Source organism: Scyliorhinus canicula, chromosome 5 (genome assembly GCF_902713615.1).
Source record: "Scyliorhinus canicula chromosome 5, sScyCan1.1, whole genome shotgun sequence".
In the NCBI taxonomy this organism is placed as follows: Eukaryota; Metazoa; Chordata; class Chondrichthyes; order Carcharhiniformes; family Scyliorhinidae; genus Scyliorhinus; species Scyliorhinus canicula.
In genome coordinates, this window is record NC_052150.1 from 216,001,791 (window position 1) to 216,020,333 (window position 18,543).

The window sequence follows — 18,543 nt, forward strand, 5'->3', positions numbered from 1 at the left end:
GAGCACAGTCGTCACTTGACTCAGCAAAGCTACTGGACAAATCAGGTCTGGTTTTCCTACAAGAGTTAAGTCTGAAGAGCTTGGGCCAATTGTTCCCCCCCCCCCCCCCCCACTTTGAGTCTTATCGCCTGTTCCCGTCTGCCTCCTATTATATTTCATACAATGCTGTCTTGATGCTCAAGCCAATGAGTAACATGTGCCAGAAGTTAGCTGGTGATGCAATGTAGTGCTGGCTGTTTGGCAGAACATTCAGACTCTGGCATCTTCCTGCAATTGGGGTTGCAAATAGACACAACACCAATTTCCACAAGGGAGGTCCTCCACGTTACTTCAAATCCGACTCCAACATTTCTCAATGGGAAAATACTCCCTTATGAGATTGCAGCAGCAGAGCCGGTGAACAATATAGCGCGGAGCACCTATCCGAGAGAAATCCAGGCCTTGTTGTGATCCTCAACTTGCCTTTATTTGTAACGTTCGATCCAAAGATTCTGCGCTCCCACAAAGCCAAGCAGAGGATATACAAGACCAGGATGTCTGCACGATCCACCCAGCAACTGGCTGTTGATGTTCCGCCAAAATCCAACAAAACAAACATCAGAAAACTGAGCAGATACAAGGAAATAAAGTTTGAAACAAAAACCAGCAGAAGTTTGCAAATCTCGATGCGCATGGGGAAGGTGCGAGTCAAGATTTTGCCACTGGAATTTGCAATTTTTGGTGCAACGACATCTGATGCACGTGAGATTTTTTTTCTCCCATTTGGAATCGTCCTACCATGTTCACTGAAACCGATACAGCTTTGTATCCTGCAGCCTACCTCACGTCCTTAAAACAGATTCTCTTTCAGACAACCGTCGCCACATTTAATTGAGAGAAAATCTTAAACGCGCCCAAGCGAATAGTCTCAACATGTGTATGACCAGGCTTTACGCAGAGATTTGAACATCACGTTTCCAATACAAGGCCCAGTGCTGCTGCCAAATGCAGGTGCGATAACGATCATTCAGAATAGATCAAGTTTGCAATCAGGGTCGAGAGGGGAGGCCAAACACATCGGAGCCAACGTCTACGGCCTCAGGAATCCCCGAGCTATCAGAATTGACTGTTCAATGATGTTTACTGATACTCAAAAGGCACCAGAACGCAAAGAAGTCTCCCCGGACAGCCAGCGGGTAATTTTAGCCAACTGCACTGAGCTAACCCAGCTCGTCTACATTTACCCGACTGTGTTATCAGGTGAAGGAGAGCAGCACGGACTAGATCTGTCAAAAGAGGAACAAAGCTCTCTCAAGAAGCCTAGGAATACACCTGGTGGTGTCCAAATTGCCAGGCACAAAAACCACAAGACTTCACAATCTTAAAGCTACACAGTCGTTAGGGTGCATGGTCCAAAAACCAGCACTTAATACTTAGAATGTAGACTTTAACCTTCCCTCTGCCACTAAATGCAATCAATACACCGCCAGAGTAGGGAAGAGGAAACAGATTCAATTTCAAGAGGGAATAGGGCCATCAAGGAGCTAGCTCAAATGTGATGGGCCAAACTGCCTCACCCTGTGCCACAAGGTTCTACACATTAAAAATGTTTGGTGTCTGCTTCAGATTTTAACAGCCGATAAACTAAACCCACTCGTTTTCCTTGTTGGAAAATTACATGACGGGGCTATATTTCAATCTGCATACACCAATTTTAGAATTTGTGTTAAAACGAATTGTGCAAAGAATGGGCTGGAAGTACATGCACGGAATGGGAAATAAAGGCTGCAGTTTTCACCATCATTTCAACAGTGCTCACCTCCCAGCAGATAAACAACTTGTCTTTTCTTTTAATAAAACAGCTTGTGTATTGGCATTTTTGTGAACATCTAGCACACTCTCATCGAACCAATTTTTAAAATAAATCACACACTAGTCTCACGCTGCTAATCGCCCTGTTTGTTGACAATATGGCACCTGGGGCTGGGGGGGGCAGACTTCAAATTAAAAAAGGAGAGAGAGAGAGAGAGAGAGAGAAAAGAAGAGAGAGATAGACTGACTTAGAGAGCTTCTGAAAAGGAAGATTTTTTTCCAAGCTTGTGTTCAGAAGGCAACTGCTGTACGACAAAGTTTAGCTGCGAGTGTTTTGGTTTTTTAAAAAAAGGGAGAAATCAAATCCACCACAGGAGTGAAATATTCACAAGAATTAGCAGAGTTACAAAAAAAAAATAGAAGGCTGGGAAGAAATACAAGGAGATGCTAGCACATAAACTGAGACAGATAATGCCCAAGTACCTTATTATAGCCAATATTTGACAACTGCATACAGTTATTTACAACGGTGCTGTACAAGGTAAATGGTAGCACTTCCTAAGAATTTGGAACTTATTAAACTCCCTTGTCATAAAAGCCACCTTACATTAAAATAGCACTACATCCAACACAACTAACAAATATATAATAAAATCATACAGGTAGAAACAAATCTGAGGTATTTCTGGTTTTTGAGGTGGTCTGTGGTCATGAAATCTTTTTTTTTCTTTCTCTTGTTAAAACCTCGGAAGCCATGTGTTTATGCGTTTGTATTTTTTTTTTACGCTGTCGCGCGCGTTTTCACTTTCTGAGCAATGCAAAAATTAAAAACTCGTGTTGAAAGAGCAGCATTAGGAACATTCACTCACTAAACTGCTTATGGCGTACGCAAATGTGGCCATAAAATATGCACCTCTTTTAAGACAAAATAAAGAATTTTTTTTTTTTGTGTGGTCGTGGATGATGACGTAGCCCCCCCTCGCCTCAAATAAACAACCCCCCACCCTCCCCCCCCCCCCCAATTTACTGGTTACCTGAGAAATACTTACGTCGCTACTTTATCTTTTGTTTTTGTCCAAATGCTGCTAAGTTTGTTAACTCCTTCCTCCCAGTTACTCTCTTCCCATCATAAAACCACCCGGTGAAGAGATCACTCCAGCTTCTCCCTCCGTGTGTGCGTGCGTGCGTGTGTGTGTGTATGTGTATACTGTGACACCCGTTCAATCCGTGAAAGACATGTTTACCATGAAGCACTCACTGTCATAATGTAGTTCCCTTGAGGAAGGTAAATCGCGTGTAACAGTCTAAAAAGTTTCCTCCTATAATTGCAGCATCTTATCCCCCCTCCCACCCCAACCCGCAGCCCCCCCCCCCCCTCCCCCCTCCCCCACTTTTTGTTGGTTTTTTTTTTTGCAGGTGATACAGGTTTCATATCTGTGTGTCTGTTTAAAAAAAAACACGTCACAAACATGCTGTCGAGATGACAGGAAAGCCACAAAATGAGTGGGGAAAGTAACTCACGGCTAAAATGGACTCGAGTTCTGAGGTACCTGCACCTGGTATTTCTTTTCCGCTGCATTCACTAGTCGGCACCTGAATGCTTTTATACTGAGATGTTCATTGATTACAGTAGAGTAATGTGCTGGTAAATTGTTCCGAATCCGAAAGAAGAACAAAACAAAAAGTCAGGTTAAAATAGCAGCTGTGTTGCTTCAGTGGTTCGATTTCCACCCAGTCTGGGAAAAGACACAGATTCTTTTTTTTTCATATATATATTGTTTTTCTCTTCTCTCTTCTGGTTTTCGCCCTCAGATGCTGGACTCTTTGGGTGGCAGGTCCACATTCGTGACTGCTGTCACCATTGTCACCAGGCAGTCAGAGGTAGTGCCATTGATAAGTCTGCGGATCTGCGAGATACGCTCCACGACACAGCCAGCCGAGAGACGGGCCTCGGCATCGTGGTCCCAGCATTCTTCGATCGTCTCACAAAACAGCGCCAAACCCTGAAGGGAAAGTTGTGAAAAAACACAGCGCTCGTTTAGGAATCATACAGAGCGACTGAGCGCCAGAGGTGGTCATTCAGCCCATCCCTGCCAGTGCCAGATCAATTAGCCGCACTCCCCTGGGCCCTGCAACTATTTTCCCTTTTACGAATTACTATTCAACCCACGTCTCCACCCTGTCAGACAATGCGTTCCAATTCTTCCCAACTGACCAAGTGAAAACAATACATTACCTTCATTTCACCCCCGGCTCATTCGCCAATTATCTTACAGGTGGTCAAAAACCGCTGTGGTGTCTTCTGAACCCGTGTTCTCTGAATTACCCGTCTAAGCCTCTCTATTACAAGGAACAGGCTCGAAGGGCCAAATGGCCTCCTCCTGCTCCTATTTTCTATGTAAGTACTGGCCCAGGGCTTTCCAAGTTCTGACAATTACTTGTTTTTTTGATAAACAATTTTAATGAGGTTTTTTTTTGGCATTGTAAACAGTAAACCCCCCCGCCCCGCCGACCACTAATTCTCCGCAAAGAAGTCAATGAATGGTTGCCACCTCCGGGCGAACCCTAACAACGACCCTCTCAAGGCGAACTTGATTTTCTCCAAGCCCAGGAAACTCGCCATGTCTGACAGCCAGGCTTCCGAGTTCGGGGGCTTTGACTCCCTCCAAGCCAGGAGTATCCGTCTCCAGGCTACCAGGGAAGCAAAGGCCAAAACGTCGGCCTCTTTCTCCCCCCTGGACTTCCGGGGCCTCTGAAACCCCAAAAATCGCCACCTCCAGACCCATTGCCACCCTCGTGTTCAATACTCCAAACATGACGTCCTCGAACCCCTGCCAGTATCTCCTAAGTTTTGGACAAGCCCAAAACATGTGGACATGGTCTGCCGGTCCTCTCATACACTTTACACCCCTGTCCTCTACACCGAAGAATCTGCTCATCTGGGACACTGTCATGTGGGCCCGGTGGACGACCTTAAACTGAATCAGGCTGAGCCTGGCACATGTTGCAGTCCCATTCACCCTGCTCAGCGTGTCTGCCCACAGGCCTTCCCAAATCTCCCCTCCCAACTCCTCCTCCCATTTATGCCTCAGTTCCTCAGTCTGCGTCTCCTCCGCCCCAATGAGCTCCTTGTAAATATCCTCAACATGCTCAAAACATTTAGTCAGATTAAATTTGAGTTTTGGTGGATTGGCCGTGCTAAATTGTCCCCGAGTGTCCATAGGTTAAGTGGGGTTACGGGGATAGGGTCGGGAAGTGGGCCTAGGTAGGGTGCTCTTTCAGAGGGTTGGTGCAGACTTGATGGACCGAATGGCCTCCTTCTGCACTGTAAGGGTTCTATGGTGTGATGAGCTATCTGCTGGGCCTTGTGCTTAGGGTTTGGTTTTGCTGGGGCCGCTCTTGACTTTTGAGTGGAGAGGCTGAGCTCGACTCTGGGACCTGTGCACACAAACCCAGGCTGACATATCAGTGTGCTATTAAGCACGGTTAGGGGCGATGCCTTTCCGATGAGACACTGACACCATGTTGTGTCTTACAGATTGGGTGAACGTAAAAGGATCACATGGCCCTTTTATGTACTTTTGGAAGCTTTTGTTATCCTTTTTGATGTTTTGCACTAGCTTTCTTTTGTAATTTACCTTAGCTCTTTTGTTTATGTTTGAATGTTTCCCAATCTTCCAGCTTACCACTGGCCTTTGCAACATAGTATAACTTAATTTTTGTCTTTATATTGTCCTTAACCTCCTTGCTTAGACATGGATGTCTTTTTACCCCATCTTACCATCTTTCTTCCTCTCTGGAATATATTTTAGTTGAGAGGAATTGAGTATCTCCTTAAACAACTGCCACTGCTCATCAGCTGTCCGACCTTTTAGCCTTCCTGTCCAGTCTATATGGGCCAAATCTGTCCTCGTGCCTATGTAATTTTTTTTGTTTAATTCCAGAACACTAGTGTGGGACTCCACTTTCTCACCCCAAACTGCATTTTGAATTCTACCATATTATAGTCACTACTTCCTAGTGGATCCTTAATTATGAGGTCATTAATTAATTCCTCCTCATTACACAATACCAAATCGAGAGTAGCCTCCTCCCTGGTTGGTTCCCCAACATATTGCTCCAAGAAAACATCTCTAACAGATTTAATAAACTCTCCCTCGAGGCTACCCTTGCCAATTTGATTAATCTAGTCGATGTGCATATTAAAATCGCCCCTGATTATTGCTGTACCTTTCTTACAAGCCCCCAGTATTTCCTGGTTTATATTGTGCCCCACTGCGTAACTACAGTTTGGAGACCTACAGGTTACTCCTACCAAGGACTTCTTCCCGTTGCTATTTCTTATTCCTACCCAGACTGATTCTACATCTTGATCTCCAGTACTTATATCGTTTTTCATTATAGCACTAATCCCTTTCTTCTCCAGCAAAGCGACACCTCCTCCTTTTCCTTTCAGCCTATACAAAATATTGCGTACCCTTGGATATTCAATTCCCAGACCTGGTCTCCTTGTAACCATGTCTCAGTAATTGCCACAAAATCATATCCTTGTGTCTCTATTTGCATCTTTAACTCATTAATTTTGTTCTGAATGCTTTGTGCATTTAAATACAATGCTTTTGAATGTTTTCTATTGTCAAGTTACCCTACTCTTTTATAATTCCTTGGTGCAAAAGAACTTTCACCTATTTTTTTTCTGGTAACCATCCACCACATCGCTAACCTGCACTCCTCAGAATTTACAGAATCATAGAATTTACAGTGCAGAAGGAGGCCATTCGGCCAATCGAATCTGCACAGGCCCTTGGAAAGAGCACCCCACTTTATCCCACACCTCCACCCTATCCCCGTAACCTCACCTAACCATTTTGGACACAAACGGCAATTTTTTTTATCATGGTCAATCCACCTAACCTGCACATCTTTGGACTGTGGGAGGAAACCGGAGCACCCGGAGGAAACCCACGCGGACACAGGGAGAATGTGCAGACTCCGCACAGGCAATGATCCAAGCCGGCAATCGAACCCAGGACCCTGGCGCTGTAAAGCAACTGTGCTAACTACTGTCCTACCTCCTTTAATTTGGGTTTTCTAATTTTCCCTGCAACTGATGGGGGCAGAGTTCTTGTGAGCGGGACCCGGTAGGGAGGAGGCTGCTGAGATGAGGGCGGGCGGGACCCTGTGGGCAGGTGCAGGTCGAATGTGGAAAGAGTTGGATTTTTGGCCAAACATCGGGGATTGTCTATTACCTGAGACAGAGTATTAGTTGAGTTTATGCAGTATACTAATCATTATCAGGCAGGCAATCAGGCAATAAAGGGCTGTGGATACGCACCGGATGCTTATACCAGCATTCTTTCAGGACAGGCCGTAACTTTTTGTGGACAACCACATCTTGCAGATCCTCCAGTGTCGGGTGTTGACCAATCTCTTCTTCAAATGGCAAAATGTATTCATCAACAGGTCCTGTACAAACAGAGAGGCAAGAAACATGACTTCACTTTGACCGGTCACTTTTTTCATATTACATTACTGCACTATTCACTTAGAATAGAAAAGCAGAATCTAATTTTTAGAAAGGCGTCCAACTTGTCAACATTCTGTCATGCGAGAGTACCCTTTAAGAAATGGGTGATTAAGAAATGTACCTTTAAGAAATGAGGCTGCTCATGTTACTGGAGTGATGTCAGAGTGTGGGTGGAGCTGAGCCCTACTTCTGCTTTTTCAGTTTCAGTTTGAGAAAGCTTGGGTGTGTCGGTGTTTTTCAGTGAGCTGAATCTGAAGGTAAAAGTGAGCTGCACTACTGTTATCTCTGCCATCCAAAGACTATCTATTGATCATTTGGTGAATTCAGAAGAATTATAAATGTTTTCAGTCTTGAATGTAAACCCTAATGTGCTCCTGTTTGAAGGTCTGTTAAGTCTTTTGGATGTTAAAAGGACAGCATCCAGATTACTTTAGTGTTGTATTCTTTGGGGGGGGGGGGGGGGGGGGGGCGTATTTGAATTAATGGTTGCTAAGATATTCACTGTTTGTTTTAAAAAGGTTAAGTTGAGTTCATAGAATAAACATTGTTTTGTTTTAAAAACCACTGGTCCATTTTCTGCTGTACCATACCTGTAGAGTGAGCCGTGTGCTCCCCATACCACAATCTATTAAAAGTTGTGGGTCAGGTGAACTCCATGATACACTTTGGGTTTCTCTCCAAACCCTGACCCATAACAATTCATATTTAAAGAAACCTGAGCGCACTCGTACAATAAACAGGGGAAAGCGAACATGCAGGTACAGCAAGCAATTAGGCAGGCAAATGGCATGTTGGTATTCACTGCAAGTGATTTGAAACAGGAGAATAAAAGATGTTTTGCTCCAACTGTAGAGGGATTTGATTGGATCACAGCTGGATTAGTGGGTGCAGTTTTGTTCTCCATATTTGAGGAAGGGTAAACTTGCATTGGAGGCTGTGCAGAGAAGGTTCACTAAATTGGACCATGGGGGTGACAGGGTTGTTTGAGAAGAGACTGGGTCAATTAAGTCTATGTACTCTGGAGTTCAGACATGCATTTGTACAGCACAAACCCAGGAGATTCCAAAGAAAGGCACAGCTAATTAAAAGTGTGGTCACTGTTGTAATGTAGGAAATTTGTGCACAGTAAGTTCCTGCAAACAGCAAATGTGATCATGAGCAGATAATCTCTTTTCATGACACTGATTAAAGGGCAAATATTGGCCCTGCTCATTTTCAGAAGAATGCTGCAGCACCTTTTCCGTCTCAGTTGGGATCTCGTTTCAACCTCTCCTCTGTAAGGAGACATCTCCGACAGTACAGCACTCCCTCCATACTGCACTGGGAGTGTCGGCCTGGACGGCGTGCTTAAGTCTCTGAAGTGAGACTTGAACTGCTGACCTCTGCGATTCAGAAGTGGGTGCATCAAATGATTTGTAAGAATTGAATCGAGAACATATGGGCTGGTTTAGCACAATGGGCTAAACAGCTGACTTGTAATGCAGAACAAGGCCAGCAGCGCGGGTTCAATTCCCGTACCGGCCTCCCCGAACAGGCGCCAGAATGTGGCAACTAGGGGCTTTTCACAGTAACTTCATTGAAGCCTACTTGTGACAATAGCGATTATTATTTAAATGAAGTAATGGAGTTAACACTTGCCGTCAGCTGCAGTACACCGCATAATCAGCTCCCACAGCACCAGCCCCATGGCATACATGTCTATCCTGAGGAAGGCATCACGCTGGAAGTTAATTGCCCCCTCCAGGACCTCGGGGGCCATGTATCTTCGTGTCCCGACCTGCGGAGAAACAAAATTCCCCCTTTAACAAAGGTGTGGTATTTGTCAAGGTGTTACAAAGCTCCCTTTCTACAAAGTGACCGATGCTTCTGCTTGATCCACTGTTTCAGTCAGCGCCAATACGTTAACGTCAGAGTTAATGGAGGGCATGGCCAGTGGCTGGGACAGCTCCACCATCCCAACACTGGCCAGTGGCTGGGACAGCTCCACCATCCCGACACTGGTCAGTGGCTGGGACAGCTCCACCATCCCGACACTGGCCAGTGGCTGGGACAGCTCCACCATCCCGACACTGGCCAGTGGCTGGGACAGCTCCACCATCCCGACACTGGTCAGTGGCTGGGACAGCTCCACCATCCCGACACTGGCCAGTGGCTGGGACAGCTCCACCATCCCGACACTGGTCAGTGGCTGGGACAGCTCCACCATCCCGACACTGGCCAGTGGCTGGGACAGCTCCACCATCCCGACACTGGCCAGTGGCTGGGACAGCTCCACCATCCCAACACTGGCCAGTGGCTGGGACAGCTCCACCATCCCGACACTGGCCAGTGGCTGGGACAGCTCCACCATCCCGACACTGGCCAGTGGCTGGGACAGCTCCACCATCCCAACACTGGCCAGTGGCTGGGACAGCTCCACCATCCCAACACTGGCCAGTGGCTGGGACAGCTCCACCATCCCAACACTGGCCAGTGGCTGGGACAGCTCCACCATCCCAACACTGGCCAGTGGCTGGGACAGCTCCACCATCCCAACACTGGCCAGTGGCTGGGACAGCTCCACCATCCCAGGTTGTCATTCATGGTAGAGACAATCTTAGAAACATAGACATTTTACGGCACAGCTGGAGGCCATTGAACCCGTCAACCCTGAGGCAGTTGGAATATAATTATTCAGCCTGATCCCACCTTCCAGCTCCCCGGACGCCTCAAGCGCATCGCCAAAAATTATTATTTTTTTTTTCAAAAAAGGCGATGAGTGTTTCTGCCACTCCCACCCTTTCAGGTAGTGATTTCCAGAATCCTATCACCCTCTGGATGAAAAACATTCCTCTAATCCCTTCTAAGGGAAATAAGTCTTTCTTACCCACCCTATCTAGGCCGCTCATGAACCTCAGTTAAATCTTCCCTCAGCCTCCTCTGTTCCATAGCACACCAACTCCCAACCCATCCAATCCTTCCTGTCCCCTGACTGGCAACATCCTTGTAAATCTCCTCCGTACCCTCTCTGGTGCAGTCATTTCCTTTGCAGTTCCAGCATAACCTCTCACAGACAGTATCACAGCTAATAAAGGAACATACCCCATTTGCCTTCTTAACCACTTTATCCACTTGTGCTGCCACCTTCAGGGATCTGTGGATATGCCACTGTTCCCCATGCACTCAAGTGTCCCACTGGTTATTGAGTATTCTCTTGCATTACCTCACACTTCTCCGGATTGAAATCCCTTTGCCACTTTTGTGCCCAGTCCATTGATATCTTCCCACAGTCTACCTCATCGAGCACACGACCAACTTTCATATCACCTGCAAACCTCTGAATCATGCTCCCTACAGTCAAGTCTAAACACATCCCACAACAAGCAAGGAGGTCAGGAATGAGCCCTGCTGAACCTCACTGGGAATGGCCTTCCAGGCTCACCAGACACCCACTGATCGTGACCCTTTTGCTTCCCGTCACTTTTCAATCCAGCCGGCACTACCCTCAATATCTGTCCTCGTCACCTCCTCGATCAATTCAATAAAGTGAAGACGTAACAAGGGAGGTCCGGACAAGCGTCAGGTCAGTGGTGCCAATATCATCTCCGAGGACAGCAATACCACTTTCGCCCAGGCACCTTCCAACCAGAGAATGATCAGGAAAAGGAATCCTCCATTTTCCTCTACTTTGGCTCAACTGCTCAGGACAGTGTGTCACTCCAGCTGCTCCACTCGGCAAGATCAATTAACTCGGCAAAGTCGACCCCCTGCAAAGTTCAAAACACGCTTATTTTGTTCCCCGGGGACTAACAAAGCACTGAACGAAGGGTTTCACCTCAAACTTACTGGGAGGTAACTCTGGTCAGAATTCTCTGACCATTGGCTGACGGCACCTTTCTCTGGACCCGCCGTGAGTGCGTCTCTGCCCGTGGGTTTCCTGGCTTTGGGAATTCCCATCGACAGCGGTGGAAGCAGAAAATCCCGCCTCCAGTGAACGGCTGGGGAGCCGGAGAATCCCACCCGATGTCTTTCAAACTCCTCAGTCAGCGGTTCGCCCCCCTGCCTCGTGCTAACGCTGCATCTTGCTTTCCACTCACCAAACCCTTTGGCTTGCCACCCAGCTTTCCGTAATCATTGTGTGTTAGGTTCTGCACAACATAATTTTAAACTTGTATTGCGTAGACTCAGCTACACGAGCCGAGATTGAACACCATTGTGACGAGACTCCTTCGTGCCTGAACGCGTAGCTTACGCCAGACGTGCAGAATTTAGATATATTTATAGTCTCCTCCAGTCGCATGTTACCGTAAAAGGTCACGCAAAGCAGCAGTGCCGTGAGCAAAGCACTCGAGCAACAAACGTGGGAGTCTGCCACACACTCTTGAACGGTTAGGAAGAGCCTGCCACACGGCTCAACTCTGCAACTGCAAACAGACATGGACAGGGTGTGGACGTGGTGCAGACACCACCGTTCAGTGCTGCTGAGTGACCAGCGTTTTAAGAAGCTGCAGCCAGTAGATATCAGACAAGGCAGTCCCCGATTGGCTTTGGTACAAAGCATTTCACCCTCCACTGTTTCCACATGGAGGATTTTAGTGGGCTGGCGTGAACTACCTGGCATCTACACCCCGTCTCCTCCAGCATATATCATGGGTTCCTTGACTGGCTGGAATTCCCCACTTCTTTCATAGCACAGTTTGTGTTTTTATTTTCCTGAGGCAGATGGATGAGATCTTGTCGTCAGACCCAAGGGTTTTCATCGCTGCTTCCAGATCACAGACAGGCGCTTTTCTCTTTGCACTACAGGGACACCCGGATTTCCATTATACAGCAGCGAAGGTATTAATCACAATGACACTGCACCTATTCACCAGACTCACAATGGGGGTCTCAAACAATGCGTGTATTCCATCACAAACCATCAACATGATGAATTTAGTGTGAGGGGGTGGAGTTAATATGACCACCATATGGTAGATGGAAAACTATCCTCCCTATTCAGTGAGAGTCAGCAAAGACACAAAGGACGAGGGGGGAAATTATTCAAAATTAAAGATTCTGATGGCAATGGACAATCATCAATCGCCCGCTCAGTGATTCACTGTTGCTACTCTATTTATCTTTGTGACGATTTAATGCCTTGATTTGTTTTGGTCTTTCTGTCCTTACTAACATGGCTTTGCTCCACAAGTAACTAGTAAAAGGTTTGACGTCCAGGGCTGAAGAATAATTTCACTGCTGACCGTCGATCATTTTAACTACTGAATTCATCTCCAACTGGATGACCAGAACAAAGGAACCTTGCTCCAGTTGTGCAGGGTTTTGCTGAGGCCACTCCTGGAATACGGTGTGCAGTTTCGTCTCCACATTTAAGGAAGGATATAGTCACATCGGTGGCGCGGTACAGCAAAGGTTCACTAAATTGGTCCCTGGGTTGAGCGGATTGTTCAATGATGAGTCTGGGAAAACTGGGCTTATATTCTGTGGAGGTTTGAAGAGAGGCGATCTCACTGATATTTACATGATTCCAAAGAGGCTCGGCAGGGTGAACACAGAGATTGTCTTCACTGGTCTGCAATGCGGGGACAGAGTGTCAGGATAAGAGGTCAATCATTCCAGGCAGCACGGTAGCATAGTGGTTAGCACTGTTGCTTCACAGCTCCAGGGTCCCAGGTTCGATTCCTGGCTTGGGTCACTGACTGTGCAGAGTCTGCACGTTCTCCCCGTGTCTGCGTGGGTTTCCTCCGGGTGCTCCGGTTTCCTCCCACAATCCATAGATGTGCAGGTTAGGTGGATTAGCCATGATAAATTGCCCTTAGTGTCCAAAAGGGTTAGGTGGAGTTACTGGGATGGGGTGAAGGTGTAGGCTTACGTAGGGTGCTCTTTACAAGAGCGGGCACAGACTCGATGGGCTGAATGGCCTCCTTCTGCACTGTAGATTCTATGATTTAAGACAGATGAGATGCAATTACTTCAATCAAAGGATTGTGAATCTTTGGAATTCTCCATCCCAGAGGTTTGGGGATGCTCCATCGTTGAACAGATTTAAGGCATAGAGAGGCAGATATTTTGACCTCAGGGGATTAAGAGATATGGGGAGAGGGTGGTTAAAGGTCACATTGAGTGGCGGAGAGGACTCTAACGGGCTGCGTGATCTACTCCTGCTCTTTAGTCCATCTCCCCTCCAGTATTTGCATTACCTGCCCGTGCGTGTCTCCAGGAGGCTTTCCGGGTTCAAATCTGACAGCCAGCCCGAAGTCGGCTATGCACACCGACAGGTCCATCTTCAGCAGCACGTTCTTGCTTTTAAAATCCCTGCCAACAAAAGAGGAAGAGACAGGGTTAAAGGTGATTCTACTCGCTCCTCACAGCACACGCATAATCCCACACAAACGCAGGAACCCACACAAACGCAGGAACCCACACAAACGCAGGATCCCACACAAACGCAGGATCCCACACAAACGCAGGAACCCACACAAACGCAGGAACCCACACAAACGCAGGAACCCACACAAACGCAGGAACCCACACAAACGCAGGAACCCACACAAACGCAGGAACCCACACAAACGCAGGAACCCACACAAACGCAGGAACCCACACAAAGGTCTACGGAAGATGAATCAGACACCAGAACCTGAGGGGGTAGGGGGGAATCAGGAGTAGGCCATGCAATCCCTCAGATCTGCCCCCTACGGTTCAGTAAGATCATTTAAAAAGACAACCTCATTCATTTAGAGCCTTTCATGATCAATGACGTTTTTACAGCCAAAGCGCAGTCACTGTTGGATTGTAGGAAACGCAGCAGTCAATTTGTGCACAGCAAGATCCGACACAAAGCAGCACAATCATGACCAGATAAACTGTTTGGTGATGTTTGAGCGATAAACATTGCCCACGACATTAGGTATAAATGCCCCTGCTATTCTTCCATGGTGTGCGAAAACAGGATTGCATTGCTAATCACCATGAGGGAGTCAATGGACACCGAAGAGGCATCAGGTCAGAAACAAGTCTGCACTATTCCGGATTCAAGTCCAACGAATCAAAAGACAGATGCAGGAGTTCCTTGAATTCAATTGAAAATAATGGAACTGATTGATTAAACGGAAAGATTACCTACTCAAAAACCTAGCTAGCAGCAGTCAATGTGGACTCAGGCCAGGCTCCTTGATTTCTTTGAGGAAGTTACAAAACCAAGGTGTCTTGGCCAGGGTTTACAAGCTATTTTAAAGGAAATTCAGGAAGGCATTTGTTAAAGTTCCACATGAAAGACTGTCAAATTCAAAGCTGTGGGGTTTCAGGGTAAAACTTGGATATGGATACTAAATTTGACAAAAACGTCGAAAGCAACTAACTTGGAGGAGCTAAGGGCAGCACGGTGGCGCAGTGGGTTAGCACTGCGGCCTCACGGCGCTGAGGTCCCAGGTTCGATCCCGGCTCTGGGTCACTGTCTGTGTGGAGTTTGCACATTCTCCCCGTGTCTGCGTGGATTTCGCCCCCACAACCCAAAAATGTGCAAGCTAGGTGGATTGACCACACTAAATTGCCTCTTAATTGGAGAAAAAAACTTAACCGGATGGTTAGGATAATAGTAACTGAAGTCCAAAAGGTTGGAGGGCTCTATTGACTTGCACGCAGAAACTCAGGAGAAATGACCAAATTTACAGATGATTTGAAGCCTGCAGGAAACAACGCAGAAGTGACAAGCTGAGCAGAACAAGGTGGGAGTAGGCAGAATAATAGGAATGGGTGATTCAGCCCCTCAAACCTATTCCACCATTGAAATAGATCGTGACTTAATGCCATCGACCCACTTAGTTTTTGTCCCTTAATACTTGACAAAATCCTATCAAACATTTAGTTTTGAAATTTTCCATTCACCACCACCCACTCGCATCTCATGCTGCCCCCCCCCCCCCCCACCCCCCGCCCCATATAAAACCAATCAGCATAATGCAGGGATGCTGTTCTAACACAAGTGAAGCATGAGTTTGGTAGCTAATTCGCCCAAACTCCCTTCCAGCAATTAAGGGGGCTGCAACATACATACTCGTGGAGGCCTTGGAGTCAGGTTTTGTCTGAAAAATTTCTGAAATGTGCTCAAACACTTCCCACCACCTCGGACTGGTGCAATTACAGTTCAGGCCCTGTGCTAAACTGTACTGGGCTTCTCAATCACAGCGGATTATCAACATGCCATTGATAAAGAGCATGACCTAAAGCATGGCTAAGAAAGCCCCCCCACCCAAATAGATGAGAAGAGCAAGGAATGCCCTCCCATGGTGAGAGCTTTTCATTCTGCTGGCCGTGGCATCAGTTGCAAGGTCTGTTGCAGATAATGGGGCAGATGGACACTTTGACTCCCTTGGACAAAGTCAAGAATTTTCATCTGAATCTACACTGCTTCAAATAAGCTGCTTCTTATCCCCAATACCCTCAACCCCACCTCTCTCTGTCCTATCCTCATTTCTATTACCCTATCGACCAGTCTGAGGCAATTAAAAAGATCTTGGGACACGCTCCTTCAGATGCAGGAAGCTCCCCCCTGCTCCCCGAATATAGATAATAGCAACTTAGTGACACAGACTTGCTGAACCTTTAGTAAGCTCAGAGAAATGGGAACCAGATGCAGTTCGATATTAAAAACCTCCCTCGTTTTTCATCGCCCAGACAGTCTTCCTGCAGGAACTAACGGATGGGGGGAAATACAAAATTCAGCGCTCAGAACTCGCGTGATCAAGAATAATTCAGCGCTCAAAAGCCACCTATCGGAGGGGTGGCACATTGGAACAGGAGTAGGCTATTCACCCCTCAAAAGCTGTCCCACCATTTAATGAGATCGTAGCTGATCTTTGACCTCACTCCATACACTTGCCTTTGGCCCATATCCCTGAATATCTTTGTTTGACAAAAATCTATCTATCTCAGATTTAAAATTAACTGATCTGGCTTCAACTGCTGTTTCCGGGAGTGAGTTCCAAACCTCTACCATCCTTTGAACCAAGCTCTTCCTAACATCTCTCCTCAATGGTCTAGTCCTAATCTTCAGACTATACCCCCATTAGTTTTACAATCTCCAACCAGTGGAAATAGTTTATCTTTATCTGCCCTGTCTTTCCCTGTTAATATCTTGAATACTTTGATCAGATCACCCAACCTTCTAAGTTCTAGCGAAAACAGGTCTAATTTGAGTAATGTCTCCTTTTAACTCAACCCTTGTAATCCAGGTATTATTTTTGTAAACCTACGTTGCAATCCCTCCAAGGCCAAAATATCCTTCCTATGGTGTGGTGCCCAGAACTGCTCACAGTGACTCCGAGTGGGGTTTATCCAGGGTTTTGTAAAGCTGTAGCATAACCCCCGTGTCTTTATACTCCAATCCTCTAATGAAATGAAATGAAAATGAAAATCGCTTGTCACGCGTAGGCTTCAAATTAAGTTACTGTGAAAAGCCCCTAGTCGCCACATTCCGGCACCTGTCCGGGGAGGCTCTAGCTACAACGGCCAGCATTCCATTAGCCTTCTTGATTATTTTCTGCAGTTATTTGGTGGCATTATCTGGGCACCTTAGCCCACAAGTCTCTTTGGGCATCCACTGTACCTAACCTCTTTCCATTTAGAAATTATTCTGCTCTATCCTTTTTGGCCCAAAATGGATAACCTCACACTCGTTTACATTGAATTCCATCTGCCACAATTTTACCCATTCACCTAGCCTGGCAATATCTCCTTGCAATTTTATGCTGTCATCTAGGCTGCCTACAATGCCACCTAACCTTCTATCCTCAGCAAATGTGGATATATGGCTTTCTATACCACCATCCAAGACATTAATGAATAATGTGAATAATTGAGGCCCCAACACAGATCCCTGTGGTACACCACTAGTCACCTTCTGCCAATTAGAGTACTTACCCATTATTCCCATTCTCTGTCGCCTACCAGTCAACCAATATCCTAACCATGTCAATAATTTGCCCTCAACCTAAGGGTTTTCACCTTAGTTAACAGTCTCTTTTGTGGAACTTTATAAAATGCCTTCTGGAAGTCTGTATAAACATCATCCACAAACATTCCCCTGTCCACTACTACCTTAGTCACCTCTTCAAAAAATTGAATAAGATTATGCATGGCCTTCCCTTCACGAATCCATGCTGGCTCTCCCTGATCGACCGACATTTTCCAAGGTATTCAGTTACCCCACCCCTAATTATAGACCCCAGCAACTTCCCCACCACAGGTAGGTATGATCACAGCTTTATACACAACAGGTTTTGTTTGATACCCCGTTTCCTCCACAGTCTCTCATGAACTAAGTGGCAGGACAGCGTTTTGGGACATCCCGAGATTGTGAAAGGTGCTCTTTAAGTACTACGCCTTCATTCCTAAGCTCCATATCATTTTCTATTGGGCTATGTCCCTGTCTTCAGCACATTCTTCAACTACTGCATCCAGCCGTCTCCTGGATAGTTAAATGCAAATCCTTTCTTTGAACACCAGCTGCTTTGCCTCCCCGAGTTGGCATGCCCTAGTTATATGATAAAGGACTGCGAAATGTCACTTTTCAATCCACAATTTTCTAATTTTAAATAAAAAGCCACGCAACCCACCCCCTGGTCCAATGAACCCTCGGCCGCTGTGGACCATTTGGCTCAGCTTTTGGCCCTTTGTAGCTTTACTTACTGCATACCATTAATCATTGTGCAATTCAGAGCACATTTCAACTTTAACTGACTGTTCAGAGTTTACGCACACATAAAGCAGGTGATTTGAGGGGACTTTTGCAATAGGAAGTTTTGTACTTTTATGAAAAATGCAACTCATGATTATCCTGAAAATGCTTCTTTCCTTTGCACTTGGCGATGTTTCATTTCCAAGGCCAGAGACAAAGGGAGACAGCTTGGGCATGGCTATGATACAATCACTTTAACCATCTAACTAACCCCACTCGCTCATAGTCAGGTAGGTCTCCAGTGTTATCACAGTGTGATTAAGAGGGGGGAGAGGTTGGGCTGTAAAGCAATAGAGGACACTAGGGAGGGCGGTGTTAAGATGGAACATCAGAAGTTGCAAGTGTTAGTGTCCAAATTACCCGCCAAGCAACATGCACAAAAACAAAACAAACATAGATAGGTGGGGCAGCACGGTGGCGCAGTGGTTAGCACTGCTGCCTCACAGCGCCGAGGACCAGGTTTGAATTCCAGGCTCTGGGTCACTGTCTGGGTGCAGTTTGCACATTC

The 18,543-nt window shown here is 46.4% G+C and overlaps 1 protein-coding gene across 3 annotated transcripts in view; it reads right to left on the reverse strand.

The window, feature by feature from the left end:
- Positions 1-3,174: 3,174 nt before the first annotated feature.
- The window catches only part of acvr2ba (activin A receptor type 2Ba), a 184,531-nt gene continuing 169,162 nt past the window's right edge, over positions 3,175-18,543 (reverse strand). For all 3 annotated transcript variants that reach the window (XM_038798486.1, XM_038798487.1, XM_038798485.1), the window contains exons 8-11: positions 13,498-13,612; positions 8,957-9,095; positions 7,127-7,257; positions 3,175-3,794 (exon numbers count right to left, since the gene is read on the reverse strand). In XM_038798486.1, coding sequence (XP_038654414.1) covers positions 3,600-3,794; positions 7,127-7,257; positions 8,957-9,095; positions 13,498-13,612 — 580 coding nt within the window. In that variant the 3' untranslated portion in view covers positions 3,175-3,599. The remainder of the gene's footprint in view (positions 3,795-7,126; positions 7,258-8,956; positions 9,096-13,497; positions 13,613-18,543) is intronic.